This window comes from Neolamprologus multifasciatus, chromosome 10, assembly GCF_963576455.1.
Source record: "Neolamprologus multifasciatus chromosome 10, fNeoMul1.2, whole genome shotgun sequence".
Classification (NCBI taxonomy): Eukaryota; Metazoa; Chordata; class Actinopteri; order Cichliformes; family Cichlidae; genus Neolamprologus; species Neolamprologus multifasciatus.
In genome coordinates, this window is record NC_140448.1 from 15,480,076 (window position 1) to 15,504,150 (window position 24,075).

At 40.3% G+C, this 24,075-nt stretch overlaps 1 protein-coding gene and 1 long non-coding RNA gene across 4 annotated transcripts in view; both read right to left on the reverse strand.

Annotated features, from left to right (window-relative positions):
- The window catches only part of LOC146509897 (uncharacterized), a 39,252-nt gene extending 24,313 nt beyond the window's left edge, over positions 1-14,939 (reverse strand). The window contains exons 1-2 of the long non-coding RNA XR_014876509.1: positions 8,593-14,939; positions 1-8,562 (exon numbers count right to left, since the gene is read on the reverse strand). The exon at positions 1-8,562 is cut by the window's left edge and continues 24,313 nt beyond it. This is a non-coding gene — a long non-coding RNA (uncharacterized LOC146509897). The remainder of the gene's footprint in view (positions 8,563-8,592) is intronic.
- cadm2a (cell adhesion molecule 2a) overlaps positions 1-15,431 on the reverse strand; it is a 221,754-nt gene extending 206,323 nt beyond the window's left edge. For 2 of the 3 annotated variants that reach the window (XM_085175234.1, XM_085175233.1), the window contains exon 1: positions 14,946-15,431. In XM_085175234.1, the coding sequence (XP_085031360.1) occupies positions 14,946-15,006 (61 nt within the window). In that variant the 5' untranslated portion in view covers positions 15,007-15,431. The remainder of the gene's footprint in view (positions 1-14,945) is intronic. The other variant, XM_085175235.1, reaches the window with a different exon arrangement.
- Positions 15,432-24,075: the final 8,644 nt, after the last annotated feature.

Genomic DNA, 24,075 nt, shown 5'->3' on the forward strand with positions numbered 1-24,075 from the left:
GGCGTAACTCGGCTCATAACCGTAGCACGTCAGAGCAGTGTGGTCACGTGATAGAGCGGCTGTGTGTATTTGTAGCCTGCTAGCAAACATTTTATCTCTGAGGAAGTTATCTCAGATAGAAGTAAAGCAAGTGTGTAAGTTCATCTCTGAATGTTTGTAAAGCATTCCCGCGTTAAGCTTAACATCCGATATATAGAGCAACTGCTTCTTCTCTCTTCCTCCCTCTGCTACTTCAATCGTGAAACTGCTTAATGATCAGCTGATCGGCTTTTCTGTCGCGAGTCCGTCTCTCTTGTTTGTTTTTGGCCCACTTTGCACCAGAAAGAGAAAACCAGCGGCTGAACGACAGCAGCACGTTTAAGCTTGATAAGCTGTTGTTAGAATTTATTTAATAATACTTTCTACAGCAGGATCTTTTTCTACGCAGCTGACGGCTGGTAACTGTGCAGGGGCGGATCTAGCAAAGTTTAGCCAGGGGGGCCGATAGGGCATTAACAGGGAAAAGGGGGCACAAAGACATACTTTTCTTTCTTATTCTCATTTAAAATATCTAGCTTTTAATTATTTAATAATTATCTGAATCTTACACCCAAAGTTTTAATCTGATGTAAAATGTATAGAAGTCCATTACTGTATATAGTAACTGTTAAGTCTAATATACCCTGGTAAGCTGTAGTACTTTTTCCTTTGGGAAAGTACCATCTGTGAATTCTGCAATTCTGTTGAAGAAAGATGTTGAATCTATTTAATTATTCTTGAAAAATAATTTATTTCTGTGAATTTTTTTCACCCTGCATCAAATTAAAGTTGATTACATTGATTAAGCATCATGAGGAAGAGGGTGGTTCCCTATTTTCTTTTGCTGGGAGTTTGCAACCCTATTAGTTAGGTTGCTTAATATTTCTGCTAAGTACTCTTTAAAATACCAGAATAGGAAGGATGGTGCAGGTTTAACTTTATTAGATTGATCAGTTTTGCTGATCTATGAAATATTTTGGGTGCAGTGTGTTTTTTTTACATACAGGTATAACAGAATAGCTTTAGTGTTGTTGTTTTTTAACTTGAGTATGAACTTATACAAAAAGCAGCAAGATATTAAAAAAACATTTTTGTTGATTAAAAAACACACTATATCGGATTCATATCGGTATCGGCAGATATCCAAATTTATGATATCGGTATCGGTATCGGACACAAAAAAGTGGTATCGTGCCATCTCTAATTCTAATCAGCTGTTTCAGCATTTGTTTCCACTTCCCCTGATCATCTCCTGTGTGCATTTAGTCTGTGTGTTTTCACTCAGTCCTTGCCAGGTTGTCTGTTGAGTTTTCGTCATGTTTCCATGCCTCCATGTTTCCATGCCTCCATGTTTCCAGGGTTTTTCATGGTCAGGTTTTTTAATCATGTCTAAGGTTTTGTTCTTTGTCTCTTATGTTTAGCATTTAGTTTTTCCAAGTTTATTTCTAATTAGTTTTGCCTCAGTGTGCATCCAGCTTTTATTTTGTATCTTTTCTCAGCCACAAATAAACGGCTTGCCTTTTGTTAAATTATAGTTTTGTTTCAAGTGTCTGCATCTGGATCCTCTTCCTCCCTCCACACAGTGTGCCAGTGCAAACCTTGACAGTTTGTGCACAAACTATTGCGAATATTCTGTGCACATACTTAGGACATAGTTACAGTTGGAAAGATATTCACAAATTCAAACATCACAGATAAATAACCTCTAAGTGAAAGATCATAAAAACATTAATGAGTTCAGTGTTTTAATGAAGAAATGGATCATTCTCTCAACAAAACACTGGCGTCTGTATCGTCATTTCCAACAGCTGCCCAGATTTTCACTAGGCTGCTCTACTCATACTGTTACACATAATTTGAGACTAACAGCAAACTTGGCACACAGGTACATCTTAGGTCTATGAAGGTTCTTATCTAAATCAGATATTGTCTCATCGTGTTGCCTAGCAACCACCTACCAATGCTAAAATGACCCATTTGTAGCATCATGCTCTGATATCACCATCAAAAAGCATTTGCATCATTTCAATAGCGATAACATTTAATGTATATCCACAAAACATTCAGTATGCTTGACATATTATGGCGTCATTGCATTGCCTAGCAACCACCTAAGACTAAACACACAGTCTATAATCACAGATGAAACAATACTATAACATGGGCACACATTAGTTCTGAGAAACCTGAAACATCCCTAAATGGTAAACTTGGCCTGACTCTGGTGAGTATGGGTGCTACAAAAAAACAAAACTGGTCTGCAGCCACAAGATGACTACCACAAGACAAGTGGACAGGTGGCGCAACATCAAGATGCGACAAAAATAATCTGAGAGCTTCAAATTTGTTGTTACACCTTTTTGTTATTTTTACCTCTTTTTGTCCTCCCAGGTTCAATAGCTGTGAATCTATCAAAAAGGCCCAATTAAAGTAGAATCACTAATCAGATGGGTATGTCTCTTACTCAACTGTCCAGATGTCACTCGCTGAATAAATGGCTGCTGTACCTTGCTCTTTTGCTTTTGTCAACCAGTCTCCAGACAGCAGTCTATGGAGATTATAAATGAGAAAGAAAGTCTTAACATAACTATTAATTATTAATGATTATTAACTATTAACACACCTAATTATACACTATGTGCCACAGTATATAAATATCCAGTGGAAGTCACTTCTGTGATAGCCGTGATTGAGTGCACTTTTTTAAGAATAAAATTTAATTGCCACCTCTGTCTCTGGTAAATCAAATTCACAAAATGTGCTCAGAATCCAGTTCACTGCTGTCCAAATTACCTACGGATAACAGCAAAACAAAATCAACTCTAGTTAGTCACCACCTTGTGGGTGCTGCAGTAAAACTTTAACGTCTGACAAGGACGTCAACATAAATTTTTCCAAACTTCACAGCTTCTTTAATTCGGTCACAGGATCTGCATTGCCTGCCATTGGTATGCAGCTTCCACTACACTGCAAAACTCAGTGGTGCTTGTTAAAACACTTTTCATATCTACGCAAGTGCAATGAATGGTGTCTGACAAGGGCGCTTGTCAGCCAATTGGAGTATTCTTATAAAGGAAGCACCCTGGCAAGATGAAAGCCAAGGGTGACACTGGAGAGAGTGGTGTCGGGGGTGAGAGAGAAATGAAATATCCAGGAGAGAGACGGGAGAAGAGCGAAAGGAGATGCAAAAAGAGAGAGACAAAGTAGTGAAGTGAAAACATGTGACACAACTTTCTTTCTCGACTGAAACACATTTGCATTGCTGCATTACTAACTGGAGGGCAGCCCAGCAGCTTTCCCATTCGGGGGTCTGCATGTTTCATACAACTATAAGAATGACTGACATCAAAATCTATATTCTATGTGTGTGCTTTGTATGCATTGGTGAAACTTAAATAGAAAATCCAACCTTTTTTCTCCGCATTCACAAAAGTGATACAGACCCTGTGAGGCTCCATCTCTTCATTGTGATATATAATAAATGCGTCAAACTCTTTGTGAATACCACTTGCGTTTGTGAGATGTTGTGCCTGAGTTTAGGTGTTTGAGGACAAGTCTGAAGATGTGTCAAGTCTCATTTCCTGAATATTTCATGCGTGGCTGCTGTTCTTTTTTGGGGGGCTCTCTTATTTTTCCCCCCCACTGCACTGGGGAATTCCTCTATTTTCCCCTCATCCATCCTGTTACCACCACATCCTCCAAATTCTCACATTCCCTCACCCTCCACCCATTTTGTGTCGCAGGCACTCACAGTGTTTTGCTGTAACCCCCATTCCTGTCTCATGTCATCTTATCATAGTGAGACCTAAAGACAGTGTTGACACAGCAGTGGCCAATAGCATGTCATACAGAACACCAGCCAAGCCACAGGCACAACAAATACTTGCATAGCATCTCAAAACAACCCATCACCTTCCCCTGGTGAATTCTCTGCTGTCTTTGCTTGTGCCTTCCTCCTCGGTTCTGCTTTCTTGTTATCTCTTTTATCGAGGTGGCCTCCTTTGAATGATAAGTACCCACTGGATATCAGGAGAGCTGCTACTTCAGGAGTTATGCTGCTAATTTTGAGAATCGAGCTGGAAAGGGATGAAAGCAATGCAAGCGGTCCAAGCAATCATTCTGTTTGGTGTAGTGTCATACTTTAAAAGGCCTAATTTAATACAAATTAACAAGTAAATGTCTACTTGCTTCGAGTTAATTCAGCCCTAGTCTCTGATACGTCTTGCTTAATTTTTTTTTCTTCCCAAGGACGATGATATTTTTTTTTCAAACAGCGCCTTGCTGTGCTGTGCCACACACAGAAATAATGTACCATAATGTCAGTGATTTCAGCATTTCACTTAATTTAAACTGGAAAAGTGGCGTTGATTTTAAATGTCATATTTGCTATCTGTGGGAGGGACATGCCTATACATGCGGCGATGTCTCCTCGTAAACATCATGAATGTGCGAGTAGTGTGCGAATTAGCAGTGCTAGAGTACAAGTGCAAGACTGCAATTAATCAATTGCATGACTATCTTTGACTTATCCGTTTCATTTTACTTATAAGCAGAGCTACATTACATGGGACATAAGATTACATCAAAGAAAGCACAGGCGCTGACGTCAGGAAAACGTATCAAAACTGCAGCTTTTGATTAAAGGCTCGAAAATAACGCAATCCCATACGGGCACGAGCATGTAAATCTCAATAAAAACACAACCAATATAAAAATCTATGTACACTGTACTATTCATACAGTGTAAATTTCTGAGAATAGCCTTAGCTAAGTTAGTTGCTATCGTATTCAAATGTAACTCTAAGGGACTTCAGTTTTATAAACATAATGCCGATGAGGTCAAAAGGTGGTACTAGGATTAAAGGCTTCCTCCCAAGCAAGCTAAACTATGATCACCTGTGTCGAGGAACTAATACAGCCTAAAGATATGGCTTCTTGTCATTTAGAGGCTCAGAAGTAGAGTGGTCAGTGCATTAAGGCAAAGACTTAGGATCACCACTTAGTCCTGAACAGTAGGCTACCCCTTACCTCCTCAGTATAACTGTGGTTAACACTGCTTCATTAATACTACTGCGCCTAAAGAGTTCCCTCTCTCTTTCTCTCTCTCTCTCTCTCTTTGTGTGTGTGCGTCTGTGCAAAGGCGGACACAGTCAGGTGACCAGGATTGTGTGTCTGTGTGTGTGAGTCATCTGTTAAGGTTTGAATATTTGCCCCGCTTATGTCTCCATTCACCATTTTTGTCCCCTCTCTCCCACTATCCATCTCAGCTACAGAGTAGCATGATAATGTTGTTCTGAGGGTGCTTCTCAGAGGATTAGCAGAGATTAGCATTAGCTGGTCCATTTGAACTGGATACACATACAGCAGCATTTGCATGCGGGGAAAACGAGTCTAGGATTTTAGCCATAGTACGAATTTAGAGTGGAAGCTAAGGAAGCAGTTAGAAAAGAAGAAACTATACTTTCAAAAAAGGAATATTGCTAAACACGTTCAGTGTCTTGTAAAGCAAACAGTTACCATGAATAAATGGGTTTAATAGCAAAACTGCTGGCTACCTGTGATTCATAGTTTTAATTGTTTGCCTGTGCATTTTGCATCCGGTGTAGTTCAGTTTCTGCAAATATAGAATTTATTTGGATGTGAAATGGTCAGAAAATGCGAGAGCAACGTATTAATCAAATGCTTGCATTGACAAATTTTCTGCTGAAGAGTGCCTCTATCATTGAAATGTCATAAAAACTAAAATAAAAGACAACTGCCAGAAACCCAACGCACAAATGAAACCCAAATCCATCAAAACCAAATTCACTCCCCAGGTGGGGCACCGTTTAACATTCGAAACTGTCAGCAAGGCTCTGTGCAGCAACATAAAATTATTCAAACATAAAAATGCAGCACCAGGCTGCTAACTGATTAGATTACACTGTTTGAAAATTGTTTCAAGCACAGCATGTGTACATGTTTATATGTATATTAACATCACTCGCAAATGAGACTCGCTAGATTCTAACTACGTGAGAATATTTACCAGCTTCAGCCAGTGGGAGCTTTTGACTGTATAAGAGATGGACGGGGTAATTGAGAGTTCTGTGAGCCAAACAATAATGAGGAAGATAAAGAAGGAATTGAGTTGACTGTGTTTGCCATTTCTCATGATAAGAGATGAGCAGAGCTGGGAAAGGGCTGCAAAAAAAGGGGACCGCTCTGCTTTCCAAAAGAATGCATCTGCTGTATGTCGAACTTGTCTGCTCGTTGTTTTCGCAAAGCACAATGCTTGCTCAACCCAACCGGAGCAAAGTGAGAGAAAAGCAAATAGCTTTAAGATAGGCGGTGAAATTACCCGTAATTGGAGACCATTTAAAAACATAATAACTTCTTTGTTTCCTCAGCAGGAGGTTCAGGGCTGGGGAAGCTTTTTGATTAGAACTGGAGATGAGTTAGCTATAAAACTACTGAGCCAAGCCTTACCCAGATTCATGCAGTGTGTGCGTGTGTGTGTCTGTGCATGTGCTTGAGTTCAGTCTGTTTGCCAAAATGCAAAAATTAATAACTGGATGAAGCAGGATTATTAGGGTCCGGCGATGGTTCGAAAGGGACCAATTGGAAATAAAAATAAATAAATCACCACACTAATTTCCACATGAGGCAGCAGGAACAAGCAAACAGGCTTGTAAAATCTCAGCGCTTCAATGCTAAACGCGAAGTTACGAAAAAATTTAAATGGAGCATGAAAATATGTATTAAAATCCAGCTGGAAACATGCCACAGCATCTTTAACAAAGATGTGTATGTGGTAGCAAATTGTCACCGTTCCACCGAGGAGGATAGTGGAAGTAAGCTTAGGGGTGTGTGCCACTTAGGATGGGGGGAATAATGTTGTGTAGCATATAATGGATTTGCATTGTGGCAAACAGAGACAGATGGCAGAGAGGGGTGCGTGTTTCTGTGTGCTACGTGTTTGCTAGCTTGGACACACACACACACACATACACACGCACACTCGCAACACTGCGTAGCACAATGTGTGCGGAGAAGAAATCCCTAAGGCACATTATGTATGCTGCCGCTCGCTCACCCAAGCCAAGGGTCTCAGTTCATTTGGTTTTTAACTGTTATAAATTGTCTCACTTGACTCCATCTTCCCTCCCCTGTACAACAGGCCTGGAGCAATTTCTACACACAGAGCGGCCAGAGTCTAAACTTAGAAGCCACATAGGATTTTGAAATACTCACAAGCTGGATCCATACTGCTATAAAAACGTATATGACACAGACCCCAGCTGATATCAAGATGTCATACAGTGCGGCCTGTGTATACACAGAGAGCCTATACGAGCTTACAAAGATATTTGAAAGTCAACATTTACACATTTACACAAGTGTACCAAGTGCAACGAAGAAAAGCCTTCTTCCAAATGCCATCTTTGCATCTTTTTACAATTGATGTTGATGCTGTGTGTGTGTGTGTTTTGTGTAATTGTGCGTCTGTAAACAGGTGTATGGGCTTATGGTGTAAATCTTTTAACCGGATGAAATTTCACACTTGTAGCTCTCAAAAGTAATCACTGAATTACAGCCTTTAAATATAATCTCCAGTTTCACACACATGCACACACACAGAAACCCATGCACACAAGTACACACAGTCCTCCACTTGTTCTCGGATCTAAAGTCCTGAAATAACAATTTGGTAAAAACTGAGTTACGGTGATTTACGGTGAAAATACCAATTTGATCTGAGTCTGAGCCAACATCAGGAGATTCTAAGTGAATAACTTTGCTACATTAGATGTGTTTATGAATGGTGATCATGCAAAAGGGTGCTTAATAGCTCCCGCAGACTAAATTAAGATGTGAGGAGACCCTCCAGCTGATGATTAGACAAGGGACTAGAAAGTGACTTCTGGCGATAAGACGAATACAAAAAACATACACACTCAAGTGCGCGCACACACAAATAGAGGCGCACATAGCGTCAATTAACATGAACATGTGTCTTTGGGGAATTATATTTCAATTAGCTTTAGCTTTCCTTTGAGACCATAATGGTAAAACAAGTGCATAGTTGTGCGATTGTGGATGTCGTAAATCCTGCTTTTCAATTAGTATCATGTAATACTTCCATATTGTTAATGTATATGCACAAGTTAAGCAGTTAAGGGCCAAATTGGTGTTTTGCAGAATATAAAAGAACCATTAAATTAAAATGAAGTATATGCACGGAAAGTTTTATGCAGCTGCCACTAATGCAGCTGCATTTTAACGCTGATTTAAAAGTAAATTATAGCAATGAGAAATGATAAAGTGCTGCCATCCATTAAAAAAATGTAGAATCATCATTAGGAGGAAATGCAAAAAAGGATGCGAGCCATTTTAGGGGTTGCTTTATGAAACAGAAGCAGAGATTGTGAGTGCACCTGTGGGATTCTCCACGGATACGGGTTAATTTCCTGTTTCGACCAGACTGTACAAGAAGACAAAAAGAATTTAGAAAAATGCCTCAAATCTTTAGCCCTGAAGTTGCATCTCTCTCTCTCTCTCTCTCTCTCTCTCTCTCTCTCTCTCTCTCTCTACCCTATTGTGTTTTGGTCTGCTTCCAAAATGTTTCACCGTTTTTTTCCTGTAAACTCTTCCTGACAACTCAGATTTGATGAAAACAAATATGTGTGCACGCGGACAGGGAAAGATGAATCTTTGCCACCAAAAGAGCAGCAATAAAGTGGGAAAAAAAGCCAAGATTTTGAAGCTGCATCCCACGTTGGGTCAATATTATCAGAGCAAATGCAGACCATGAAAACAAGAGATTTGGCAGGTTTTGTTTTTGGTTTTTTTCCTCCACTCTGCCGGGTTTTTGTTTTCACATTTGTACATGTTTATTTACTGTATACAGAAAATATTGCTCTGTGAGTATCTTTCTGTACATAATATGGGCTAACTTTGCTGGCCAAATTATTTTGTCTGTTAGGAACAGAGTCCACAAACAAATAACACCGACGGGGCACGGCATATAAGTAGGCAAAGTTGAGAAGAAGGAAATCACTCTTACACTCTTACACAGACTCTGGCCCTCTGTGAATTGTGGGAAAAGAAGCTGTCAGATGAAAGAGCACATGGAATAAAATATAAAGAACTTATCAAGGCTCAGAGTTCTCAGACAGGAAACCCTATGATAACCTGAAGAGCACAGTAGGTTAAACTGAAAGCACATCAAATCAGCCCGTTCAATTCTGTAAGGTCTTTGTATGTGTGTGAGATTAAGAAAGAAAATAAAGAAGCAGAAAACAATGCAGCTATCTTTAGTTTTCTTTCATTTCTCCTTTACTTTTCACTCTGAATGTTCTTGTACTGTTTTGAGCAAAAGTGAAAAGACACTCTCCCTGCAACACTCTCTGTAGGGAGAGCTTTAATCCAAAAGGTGATTGTGTTTGTGTCTCTTTATTCCATAGTGTTTGAGATTAGTAACACATGGTTTGTCAAAGACTGGAGCTTCAGATTAGCTACTCGCTAATCCTTTGGAATTCACTGCTAATGCAGACATCACATATGCAAGCATGCGTACACACAGACACACTAACACCCAATAACGCTGTCTGTCTCCTTCCCGATGGGTGCGCGTGTGATTAATTTTCAGGGTGAGATGATATCTGCTCTCTGTAGTCAGACTCAAACTAAAAGCAGCTAAACACAGAGGTCTGCCTACAAGATGGAATGAAACGGCTAGCATTAAGTACCTTCATGAGAATGACACATCATACTGAATGGGTGCTGTGGTCAGAGCAGGCTGATGAACGTCATACATTGACACAAGCACTTTAGTTCATCTTCTTACTTGTACACATAAAAAGCAGCATTTTAACTTTGAAGAAAAGCCCCATCAGCTGATATGTTAGCTGAGCTCGCACACTTATTTCTCCTACCGGGAGGTCTATTTAGGGTGCAAACTTGCTGTCTGCTGATGCCGCTGCTGCAGCCAAATCCACCTGTGGGCTTGTATTTTCACCATTCTCCACGGAAAGCTGCATTTGATCTCTCCCTTCTCACGCTTTGGGCTGCCTTTAAATTACACTTTGCTTAAGAGATACGAAACACAGCCCTGACGCCAAAATACAAATCTACATTTATTCTACACGGATTCACTACAAAGATGTTTATTTGTGGGGGAAAAGGTTTGTTTGGCACTTTCTGTGTTTCAGTTCTCTAACAGCACCATGAGCATATGAATCTACTCGAAAACGTCTGTCAACTGGGTTAATCTAATATACTATTTATTAAAATTAAAATACCACTTATACTACTTCTAATATGAACGTGGTCTTGAACTTCTGCCTGCAGCATAACTGCAAAGGTTTTTTTTTTTTTTGTTTTAAACATTTACACTTGAAATGTGCAGTGATTAAAAAGACCACAGTATCAGACAGAAAATCATTCAAGGCTATTTCTATATTTCAGGTGATAGTCAGCAGGATTTGTAAAACCCTGCATTATAGAATTCAACAAGCTGCGTGTCTGCTTTAAAGCTATTTGATTTGTGCGTTTACCTACAAAATGGGTCGACCTGGAAGCGTTGAACATACATGAAAAACATCAGCAGTCGGCACATATGTCACTGTGTTTAGACATGCAATGAAAGGTAAATGGCATTTATATACCGCTTTTCTAGCTGGATTAAAAGCACATCATACATAAGCCACATTTACTACTTTCTCATTCATAACAATACATTTAATACATACAGGGCTTTCTACTTCACACACACACAGACACACACTAAGGTTTGAGGTGCGGCATCTTGCCCAAGGACACTTTAAATCACAGACACTCTGTTCTACCTCTGGAACCACAGCCAGCCCATCCTACAGGCAGGATGAGTCATGCCACCACTTCATATCTGGAGATACTTAGCAATGGGCACATACTAATTTGGCCATGTTTTCTGCAGTTTTCATCATGACAGAAAGAATTCCACGACTTAAAAAAAAAAATCAGTTCATTTTATTTTTGGAATTTTGAGTTGAATTTCACCTTGATACAGTCCTCTATATAACAAACACTTCTGAAGTTGTGTGGTTTAACAATGACACTCCGTCCGCCTGGCATTGGTGTCTCTGCTGCGTCACTCGGTGTGGGTGCATCATCAGGCTCATATAAATGCCTCAGAGATTTCCACAGACTGGTTTAGTAACTGAGCTATTGGCTAGCACTCTACACACTGGACGACATTTGCATAAAAACATTTTATTTCGCCCATGTGTCTTACTACATGTGTTTTTGCCACCTCTGAATCTCTGCCATCTGCGACAACATGTGTATTAAGCTTAACAATGCTTGGCCTCCTGCCTCTTCTTGCCTCATTTTATCCCTGTGTTTAAATACAGCAAAAGAGTCTCTGTATTTAACTTATCATAGCTTTGTATTCCCAAGCAAAACCTGTCCACATGCACTGGTTTAGTGATATGGAAACAGTTGGAACAGGTGGCAGGATCACAATGTTTTTGCTTTTTTTTTTTCTGGAGCAGTTCTGGACTGACACATCTCTGCTCTGCCATGAAGAGCGGAAGAGCGTGTAAGCTCTGAATCTTACTATGTTCCCCTCCAGCCTCCTCCTCCTTTCTGTTTTAACTTTTTTAACACCTGGACTAACAAAAGACTGGCTTTGATCATGGGAAATCCCTTGGCAAAGCAGCAATGAATCCACAGTGGAGCTCCAAGTGTGTGTGTGTACTATGCAATGCACATAGTGCCAGTGTTGCTAGACTGAGTGTTCTCAGTACCGGAGCTTCATAGCCCGGGTAAAAGGTACCGGAGTACACCACATGCGGTTTGCGTCAAAGCATGACCGTGAAAACACACGCACACACACAGAAGTGGGAGGGAAAGTGCAAGTGAGCACGAAAGACAGAAATCTTGTTTTTCCCGTGTAATCAGTGGCTCTGTAAACACACACACACACACACACACACACAAGGCTGCTTGTTATCAGAAGCTTTCCCACGCTGCTGTGGTACAAAGCTCCACACCAGGATGGGAGGATGAAGAGAGGGAGGGATGGACGGAAGTACAGAAGGATGGAGGGTCAGTCTTCAGCAGCTTAGACTCACTGCAGGGATAAACACATCCCTCAGTGGGGTTCTGTATTTAGGGTAGAAAGATCAGAGTTCAAAACAGACAGACTGCCAGGCAGGCAAAGCGACAAGAAACAGACAGAGCAGCAAAGATAAACTAGCATCCAAACAGCAAACAACAACCAGCGCACATATCACACACTTTAGTTGAGGAGATTGCACATTCCTCCTCCACACCTCTGCTCCCACATTACTCTTACATCAACTCCTCTATTCTAGAACATCTCCCTGTTTCTCTGTCACTCGCTGCCTCTATCTCCCCTCGCCTGCTGCTCAGCCCTGAGCTCTTACGTAAGAGACCCATTTGCATAACAGGCTGTTTTCTCTGGCTACGGCATGGGCACATGAAACACACAGAATAATATGCTAACAACTCGGGCTGTTGGTAAACAACGACCTCCATCACAACATTTCGCGTTCGCACTATATGTGGCGCAGGTCTCGTCGGTGACAGAAATTTAGAGTCTCGGGATCTCTTGATGCCAGCTGGCTTGAGGCCAGAGGGGCTGAAACAGCTGTCATTTACGGAGCGCGGGGATATGTCTTCGGCTTGATAGACTTCATTCAGGTGGAGGCTGAACTGCCTGCTGTGTGAAACCTATGCAATAATAGGCCTTGCACCTAGAGATGACTGTTCAAATCAAGCAGCCTAGCATTATCCTCTTCAGGGTTAGGACGAGAGGGAAAGAGCCTCATGTGAGTGTGTGTGTGGTGGGGAGCCACACATGCAACGAGCTCTGCTGTTGGCGGAATGCTTATGGCTTTGCTTAGGCCTCTTCAAACATAAGCTATAAACATAGGGCACGCATTTATAGGAATATATGCAAACACACATACCCATAATCAAATGCACACATACTCACAGAGCATGCCAGCCTTAAGAGAATGAGCAGGAAAAAGAAAGGCTCGGTAACATCAGTAAATCCTGCAATGGAAGCTGTCAGATCTACCCTAAGATACCTTATTACAAACCCATTCATTAAGTCAAGAATTGCTCTAATCATGCGGTTATTAAGAAAGGACTGCTCTCTCTCATTTCGCTCTTATGCACACACACACGTGCACTTCAAAGAGACAACAACAAATGATCAAGGGAATCAAGCACAAATGCTCTCTTATTTGAGATTTCTCTTTTTCCTCAAGTCAAGATGTCGCTAATTTTGCCTTTCATGTTGATATATTTGCCACGCAGTTCTTTAAATACATCATGATATCATTTGAAACGGGGGGTGAAGTGGACTAAAAGGTTTGTGTGGCAAACGTGGCCCTGCTGAGAGACTAACAGTTGTGTCAAAGTAAATTCATCCCCTCTCCTTCCGGTCCATTCCAGAATCTCAAGAACCTGTGTTCCCTCTTTTACTTTGTATATAAATAGGAATACTATAATGTCAATTTGGATGCCTAAAGGGCTGAACGCCATCCAGCGCTTAATATAGGGGTTACAGAGAATTTATGTAAAATTGATGCTGAAATGTACAGTAGAATTTGCATCAGGGTTCAGTGGTTTCACTATGATGTGTATTCTCAAAATCAGAGTCTAAAATACCACAACAGCACTTTTTATTTATTTTTTTCTTTTATATACATTCCAAACCGACAAACATTTAATAATCATAACATCAAAGATGGCATTTGCCATCTGATCTATGGACATTTATGTGTGTCTCCATTTAAAAGAAGTTAACATGTCAAAACAAAAACTGAAAAATTACATATAGTGCCACTTTGTTTGGATTCTAGTCTTTGCCAATGTTGCATTCCTAGTAAAAGCAGTTGACCTTGACCCCCAATGTCACCTTACTAATGTTTACAGTTGGATTATCTGATGCCTAAACACAGCTGCAAGCTGTTTATAGATGTCAAAAATAAATAAGAAGGTTGAAATAACAGAATATTTTTAAATCACACACCTTTAAGACTCAACTGAAATCGGAAATTAGTCAGTACAGTATATTTTACACTAGCACTGTGAGGCTTAATCTGAGTGAAGGACATTAAGATTATGAGCAATCAGGTCGGAATGAAAACTTTTGAGAATTTAACACAAGAACTCTGTTAATCAACCCATGTACGTGTGGTCGTCAATCCAGGCTTCCTTAAATCGTTACTTACGCACAAGCCGCCCGAGCTGACCGTACGCAAAAACGCAGATACCTCTACAGAGCAGACTAAACATAAGTCTTAATCATGAATTAAAACAGGGAAATGCACTCAGCAAACAAAAAGCTCCGCATGTCAAAGAGCTTCTAAAGCTGCCTTAACCAGCAGTGCCAAACTGTTCGGTGCGCAAAAAGCTGCCAGTGTCTCCGGCACTCATTTAAGTGCTGCAAGTCAAAAACAACCGTGGGGGACGGTTATTGTGATCATTTTGAGGTGTGTCTTTTTTTCTTTTTTTTGGACAACCAATCACGCACAGGACACAACATCAACATCATAAAGACACAGATGCGACAGACTTTAGGCTTTCGCGCTTGGGTTGAGGACCCGTGCCCAGTGCATACATTTATGAAAATAGGATATTCTAATTCCCGAAGATTAACAGCCAACCTGGCTGTTACAGGGCACGCTTTCTTCTCTAGCTGCCTCGCGTTTTCAGACAAACGCGCATCCATTCAACACACGTATACAGTATACGCGCAGGCACAGAGACACGTATAGCACATGTGAATGAGAAGCTCTATCTGTGAGTGTGTGTGTGTAACGGAGAGGGTTTATCCTGCCCTGCTGTTGGCCTGGAACATGCGCGTATACACATCACGCACACAGACAACTCACGCACGTACGCACCACCCGTCCCAGGCTCACCTTTAAGAAGAATCCCATAAATAGTGTAGAGGGTGAAAATCAAATGACTCTTGAGTTTCATCCTGTCTTCCCCTTGTCTTGCTCCCGTCTTTCCGCGCTTATTTCTCCTCTCCAATTCTGGATCTGTAACCGGACGGCTTTGTCAGCTTATCCAGGTAGACTTGGGAGTGTGCCTTTTGTGCGTCTCTTGGAGACGGGGAACGGGGTTAATGCAAACCGACTTCCCGACCCGCAATCTGTCTTGCTTTGGAATACGTAAAAAGTCTCGGTCATCAAAAACAATATTTTGGGTGTTCTTTCACGAATACACGGTGTAGAGTTAGTTTCCGGTCCTCTGAACAGGAACCGAAAACCTCAGGAACCAAGAAGAGTTGTCCTCCGGTAACAGGATGAATGCCGTTGCCTTACTACTGTCTGCCCCGCTCTTGGTCTGCTGTGGCTTACAGTCCACAGCGAAGGGAACACGAGTGGATTGTTTGAGTCCCGCCCACACGGTTCTGACTGACATGAAAGGTGAACCAATCAGAACGACCCGCGGGGGAGGGAAGCTGGAGGGGAGAGCGTCTGTGCATTTGCGTGTGCCATGCGCGTGCGCGATGCATACTGCAAGAAATATCGCTTTCAACAAGGTTTTAGACATTCACTGTTAAAATATGATTCAGTCTCAGCAGAAGGAAGGTCAGTGAGATGAGTTAATCCCCCTCCCCCCCGCACAGGAAAGTGGACAAAGCTTGTCGAGTCAGTGATACTAATCTTTGCAAATGTCTGAAGGCAGCTGTTTCGTGGTAACCTGGAATGTTCTCGCTCAGTAGCAGAATTCTTTTGTGTGTGTGTGTGTGTGTGTGTGTGTGTGTGTGTGTGTGTGTGTGTGTGTTTTATTATATGAACAATAAAAAGAGTTAGATAACCCATATGCAAGTACGCTGTCACGCACCACTCTATAAACATACGTTTGAAAATTGTGCAACTCTGCAGTCGCGCCTCTTATAAGTAAAACGAATACACTGCATGAGTGATGATGACCAATACACTTTAAATAATAAAGCTGGGACGGAGGCAGCATAAGGGGCGGAAACACTGGGAAATTCGTAAATTAATTCTTATTTAAAATTTCCTGTAAACAATCTGAATCAGCCACTGCAGAACTCGTAAAACGATTCAGCTGTTTGAGTGGGATCTGTGATTTCAGCCTCTGAAGTGTGGCGTGAAACGCATTGTTTCCGGGATGCTGCTACTGGGCACTGCCTAATCGACACAGACCGATCATTTTTTACAGTGTACTCGTGGAATGGACTCTGAATTCAAAACACAGAAGGTGCGTGTTGACACGCTCCTGAGCGTGAGCTGCCCTCCTGCATGAACTGGGTAACTCACGTACACGTTTCATCTCTTTCCGCGTGGTTGATGGTGATGATCAAGGTTAGAGAACTGTGAAGTATTAGGGTTGACAAATACCTGAGCTTTGAAGATTGTCTTGCAGGGGACAATCTGGCGGATGGTGAGGTTAAGTGGGATGTGAGGGGACAAGGCAGCATATAGGTATGAGGAACACAGATAGAAAAAGCAGTTAAGACTGAAGCAGGAAAAGAAAGAGCAGGTCCCACAATACGAGGGCATGGTGAGACTGACATGTCGGCACTGAGGACTCATGGCTGAGGTATGTGATCATGTATGATCGTCACATTTGAATGCAGTTTTGTATGTTGAAAGGGTGGTCTGAGAAACTGAATTTGGATGGTTAGGTCACAATCATACTGTCTGTCTATAATTAACACAGAAATTAATTCGGATTGTTTATCACTAAACAGACTTACATACCTACATATGTAGCACTCATTTCATTTTTCAGTAAAAAATTTTATAAATGTGTTAAATATCAAGTGAAACAAAGTTTTTAATCACAAATTTATTTTGTTTTCCAAAAGAAAACAAACAGACAAACAAAGACGTTGCTGGAACATTGTATATGTTTTCATATCGTTATTTCATCAGTTATAACCTGTTACTGTAATGTACAAAAGAAATTCATAACAACCCATGCATATGTGTTCTTGTCAGTCTAAAAACGTATTATCTAGCTTTATATAGCATTGTTATCACTTTTTTATCACTTTATCAATTATCAATCTAATAACCTTGAAGGAGAGCTTGAATATAGCATGCTATTTCAAATATTTATATGCTACTTTCTATATGTTGACAATATGTACTTGTAGTTATAATATGTCAGTTTTTACCCCCTTGGCAAAGGTAATAAAAAACGATGGTACCAAACAGAGGGTTTGATTTAATGTGTAACTAGCTATATGTAAGACAGCTTTTTGGCCAATTTGCAAGTATTCAAAACTTACTCAACACATTGTAGTAATAGTGAAATGTATTTCTTAGGCAGCTGTTGCTGATGATTAACTGTGGCTTTATTTAGATTAAGGTGGAGCTGTTGGCTGACAACAAGTAAAAATGCAAGCAAAGATAATATTAATAAGAAAAGCTAAAAATAAATGCGAGATATCAAAAATAGTGTAAAACTAACAGGTTGAAAATGAGGTCGCTAGAAAGTCTGTGACATGGGAGACATAAGAAGACAGACCTGGTGTATAAGCAGAAAACTGTTTGCGAGGCAAAAACAAAACAAAGTGCAGCTTGATGATATTAATAAATCAGAAGTAGTCACGGTGTCCTTCTACAAAGCACCACACATGGTGATTTTGTTTGAGTTCATCTGTATCTGGCTGATTAGTTTTAAAAGTCTTAAAGTGCAAACACCCTGTCTCATATATCTTTCTGTATGGAGAAAGCTGAAGCTTGGTACTTTCATTTGGTATCACTTATTTCACCCTGACAGTGCTGAAACACAGAGCCTGCTGGACTGTATATGGAAATTAATTGAACCTGCTGAGCAACTCGAGGAGTTCTCATTTTGAGAAAAGGCTACCGACTGCTTTGTTATTCCATATGAAGATACGAAGAACATTAAAACGAGCAAGTCTTTTAAAATGCCATGGAAACATGAAGCACTTTGAGCATATTACCACTTGGCTATATGGCCACTGTGAAACTATCAAAAGAATGTAATGGATAAAGTGCACAAAACAACACTGATCTCTACACATAAATCAATTTCAAGCATCATAAAACTAATCATAGAATAGAAACCAGAAGCTCTGCAATCAAACGTCTGATGCAGCAGCTATTAGGGAGTTGCTGTTTGGATAGTGCATATGGTGTGATTGCAAAACAAAATTAGTTATGGAACAAATGTTTTATGTAATAATTTGTCAGTCACATACTTTGAAACAGTATGCCAAATTTTTTTCATGACACAGTTCTGAGGTAAAGGCACAGTGCTGCTCCCTTAGATTGCATCTTTAGCTTGATTATAAATGTGCCCTATGCATTATTTATAAAATTAGCTTTGCTTATTCAAAGTTGCCTTTTCATACTAATAACAACTCAGCATAATTTCAATCACACATCTAAAGCTGCATAGCAGGAAGTGTTATCTGCTAACAGACAAGGCGAGGTAAACTCTGCAAATGCTACATAACAATCCATCTCTATTGCTGAATTCTTTTCATTATTTGGGGCGAATGGTGTGCACGCGTGTGACAAATTGGCAGTAATTTAAAAATGACATCAAATTTTTTATTTCCAACTTGTTCTACGCTTTACTGATAATCAGTGAGCTGAGATGGCTAAAAATGACCTTAAATGTTATTCTGCTGTAAGCTTTCTTTCAAGACAGCTTTTGCTTGCCTGCACACACACACACACAAACAGACACACAAACACACACACACTGCACCCCTTATTTACTGTAAAATATTTCAATCAGCTTGTGAAAAATGTTCTACGAGCAAATTGGACTTGACTTGGCCTGCTGATCTTCTTTTGGGTCAGTCCACTTTAAGAGGAGCTGCTGCACACCTGGTAATGGCTCATTTCACACTCTCAGAATTGGTGTGTGTCATCACTAGAGGCATAGCAAAGAAACCAGGGGGGTCTCCTCTAAAAAGCATTTGGATCCAGGAGAGTGGCCAGTCAGTGAACTGATAGAAACAGCACATTCAAGTTTCCGCCTCACCTGGGATTGTCTCAGCGCTCCAGATGGCAGATAGACCACTCTCTCTCCTTCCTCTCTTTCTCTCACTCTCTCTCCCTCTCTCTGTCACACACACACACACACACACACACACACACACACACACACACACACACACACACACACACACACACACACACACACACACACACACACACACTGCCATTAGTGCACACCCTCCTCTCAGAGTTTCAAGTCACAACCACCTGCTCCTGGCTGAGACTATTGTTCACTGGTCCACCTAATGTAGGCTGACACATGTTGCCAAGCTAGCTGAGGGCCTAGCACTTTGGCTTGGATGGAAAAAGGCGGGGCACCACATAAATCACCTCACCTTTTATATTGAAATTTTCTTTCAGCCACGTGTCCGTGTGCCTGCATATTCAAATGAATGACCTACTTTGTCAAAGCCACTCACAATAACAAAACTGAAATAAATAAGTAAGTAAAGCTGGAAAACAAACTAAAGAATTCCACATCCTTGACAGAAAACTGGATGTTTACCATAAACAGAAATGACATGTAAATGTATGCATATTTACTGATGAATAATAAACTCGGTTTTTCATTTTAGTTGCAAAATTCAATTAAAACACAGAGATGCAGCTACTCTTGGTAAGTTTTGAAAATTACATGTTGTGTTTTCTTGATACTCTTTGGACTCGTGATGTGACATCTGGAACTGTGCTGATGTTATTGCCAGGACTTAAGGGGCTTGGAGCACACTCTTTTTCTGCAGCACTCCCCTGCAATCCATTTTTCAGCTTCCGTCTGCCTGCTTTTCACTGTCTAATTCGAGCAAAAAGTACCGCCTGGTTCTTCAGAAATCTGGAATACCCTGTAGCATGAAATCACTAATTCATTCTAAATCACAGCTATTTAAATACTGCAGGATCTCATCACATTATCAGTAGTAATATTGTGTTAAGCTGGTAATATATACAATTTAGCATAGAATGCCTGCCAACACAAATACTGTATACTTGCTATACATGTCAAAACTGCGAAGTGAAATCCATCCGACAGAGTAGGAGGCGAAAAGCACGGTGAAAAGTTCTGCTGCGGCACAGACAGGAAACCGAGGGGAAGGAAAATTATATGTAGATGCAGAGTGCACCAGTAACTGAAAAGACTTTACAGCACAGTTGCTACTTTGCAGAATGGATGTATAACTTCAGCATGGAGCCTGCTTCTCTTGCAGACACCTGAGTGTTTTTCTCCCACTGTGTCGGCAGTATAAATGACCTTTTCTTCCGATTTTGGCAACCGTGAAGTGCCACAAAGAGCAGAGCTATTGCAGGCTGCCACACCACAAGGGGAGACTGTCTGCCAAATACAACCAGATCCAAAGCTCAGCAGCAGTGTTGAGATTAGAGTGGCACACCAATTGTTTCAGTACCACTCACTCGGAAAGTGTTCCTAGACCAAACTCTGCATACAAAGACGATAGGGACTGCCCTCTTGTTAATGAGAATGGCAGCATTCCACATCCATTCAAAGGTATAAACGACCAGATAGATTCCCCACCTGCATAATATACAGTCTCAAACTCAGGCTCTTCAGAGGATCTATTGTATGTATGTGTATTTACTTGTAGTTGACAGTTCTTCGTGTATTACTATTTGATTTGTAGTAGATATGAGGCACTGAGACAGGAAATAAAGTTTTGTTTCTTTGAGCTACTATGTGGGCATATTCAGGAACAGAGCATCTACTCTGGGGGCTCTAGGGCAATGTGTTATTTACCTGCAGCATCTTTACACACACAGACAGATCATCATAATAAAACAGAGCACCACTATATTGTTCTCCTTACAATCCTGTACCATAAAGAATAAATGGACTAATCGATATTACTTATCTTTAATACTGTATGTTACAATACCAAGTATCAATAGAATATCTCTTTTATTTTATGCACTACACTTCTCTTTTTAACTGCTTTCCTGATCCATGAAACAACCTTCAGTATTTATATGTTAATTGCTTTAAATATGTAAAAACCTTCTTGTATCACACACCTCAGTCTGTACTCCCTGTTTGCCTTTTTAAAAAAAATGGCTTCTTGACAGCCAGTCTTCCACTGAGACCATTTCTGACTTCAGCGAACAGTAGATGGATAAAGTGACGTGCCTGACACATGACCTGCATCTCTCAGGTCACTGTGTCAGGTCTTTCTTAAGGACATGCCTTTCAAATACATCTACTTTAATTCCTAAAGATGCCATTTAAAATTCTTACAATAGTTTTCTTTAAAATCCTGCCTAAGTTGTATATTATTTCTAGACACAACACTGGTTCATCTCTTGAGTTAGGTGTGTTTTTAATACTTGAAGGATTCATGGATCAGTGTTATGTGGCTTAATAAAAAGAAAAAGAAAAAGAAAAAAGTATTTCCTCTGAAAATCATCAGTTACAAGCACTGGACAGAAAAAGAGTGAAAAAACAGTCAACAAGAAAAGAAAAAGCCCAGAAAACTGTTGCTGAAAAACCATAAAAAAATTTATTTAAAAGTCAGACTCCTTGGAAGAAAAATATGAGGACATGAGGGGTGGCTCAAGTCACCCCTCATGTCCTCATGCACAGCACATTTTCTATATTTTACATATGATATTATCACTTATTGTTTGGCTATCCAAATGTCATAATGATAATCCATTTTCCAAATTGTATTGCAGGAGCAAAACACTGTTTTGAATCTAAACTTGTTGAAGTGCAACCTGCGTGCCATACAAAAAGCAGAAAAGCTTTATGTGTGTTTGTAAGCATGTATCATTTTGATTCATAAATGTAAACTTAAGGTCAAAAGAAGGCATGTTTTGTTGCCTGTGAAATGTCACATTATGTCTTGCTGGTAGTTCAGCATTGCATAGTTATTTTAAGTACAACACCCTTATCAGTTGACGCCCTCAACCCTCCTCCAAACACACACACACGCACACACTATTTTTTTTCTTTAATATTCAAATTTGATTGCAGTAAGACGGTAGTTTAACTCTGTTGGCAACATCGTGGAAATGATACTAAATTTAGGTATAACATTGTAGCATATTTTAAACTGTTTTCAGTTATATTAAAATAATACAAAGCTTTGCAGCACTTTCCCATCTCATTTGCACAGAATGAGTGTTGAAGGAGAAAGTCTAACCAAAAGCCAAGATTCTTATTTTTGTTTCAGCCTCTGTCTGTCTTCCCACGTCTTCTTTTTCTCCCTGCCTGTACGTCTGTCTATGCACTTGTACACAATACATCATCTGATTCAGTCAGATCCAGCACCGGTCTAGGGGGAGGTAGCCAGAGCTGAATACACCAACTGTTTCTTGGCAGTCAGTGATAAATTATTAGCCAGTCCATTTAAGTTACATTTCCGTGTTTGATTGCCATATTCAGCTAAGCAGTGCTCGTGATGCCAAATCAGTGGGAGTAAAACTAAGATCAAGTGCTAGAAAGAGGCTCCTAGTGCTTCAATTTTCCAGCAACACTCTGTGATGGTGGCAGAAAAAGATAATTAAGGCAGCTAAAAAGGAAAATTCTGAATTTAATACCATGAAAAGTCACAGCATTTACTTGAACAGAAATAACCATTTGGTGCATTGTGCCATATGGAGATATAAAATATGCACATTCACATAGTAAATAAAATTAGTTCTATGAAAACTCCCTCTCTCAGAACTTAAACAGATTTTTGGACAATTCACTTGAGAGGTAGGTCTTCAGTACATATTGAGCACACACACACACACACACACACACACACGCACACACACACACACACACACACACACACACACACACACACACACACACACACACACACACAGAGTGAGAGAGAGAGAGTAATGTGCTCCATCATTTGCCATTTATTTGTAATATGAGTGTGACTGTCTGCAGCTGAGGTATCTAGTTGGGCCAGCAGAGACCTCTCACTCATGCAGAACCACACAAATGCCACACGCACGCAAAGTTGCACACAAGTACTATACACACATGAACATACACCGACCAAGTGCAGACCAAAAACCCAACAGACCAGAACTTGCACAGATTTTGGGATGATTCACTTGAGAGCTGGGTCTTCAATACACACACAGACACACAAAAGCATACACATCCACACTCTCCCTCACTTGCTCTAGCCTCTAGGTAAGGGAAGGCTCACGAAATTGAGTTCACGGTGGTCGCTTAGCAATGTTGAGCAGAGGGTGTGCTATCAAGCCAAATTGTTCCGGTTCCTCTTGGCTCCCCTCAATTCCGTTTGGGTGTTCAGAGGTGGAACGACGGCACAGTGATCTGGCGGCACTGACATTTAGAAAGGAGGAAGGTGAAAATAAAAGGCTGAAAGTGAGAATTTATCAGCTTCGCACATAAAAGAAGCTGCAATGTGGACAAAAATAAAATAAACCAGGTCTTTTAATAATTAGAGTTAACTTTATTTAAAATGCACACCTGATTGAAAATTTTATCTTCATAAAACGGGCCTTTATTTTTTAGGTTGAAAGACCCCCCTTTAAATGATGGGAAAGGTGAGAAGTGAAAGATTTTATAAAGGGCTCAACATTGATTGTAAGATGTGCCTTTAGTCTAAAAATGTGGAACCTGGAACCCAAACCTGGCTAGATGCGGATACAAACTTGCATACAAATGTTCACACATTATCAGAGCCCAGGGGTGTATGTGACTAATTAACAGATACCATTCTCCAAACTTCACTCTCAGCATATTTCGTGTTTTAATCCATTTGAATCTACAGCTACAGAGCTAAATGTAAGAAAATGGGTAATTTGGCAACTCATCTAATTCAGTTTCTTCACGTAGTAAAGGACAAAATTACAAGCAAAGTTGGATTTTATTTTATTTATTTTTTGCTTGCAGGGTTGAAGCTGTGTGTACAATCTGCTAAATTCTTGGCTAAATGTGCTATTTTGTCTAAATTACCTTGTGTCACCTTCATACATTTTGCCAAAAAGAAGTTCTATGTGGAGAGCAATTCAGCTTGTACACCGTAAAAAAAAAAATCCTAAAAAAACA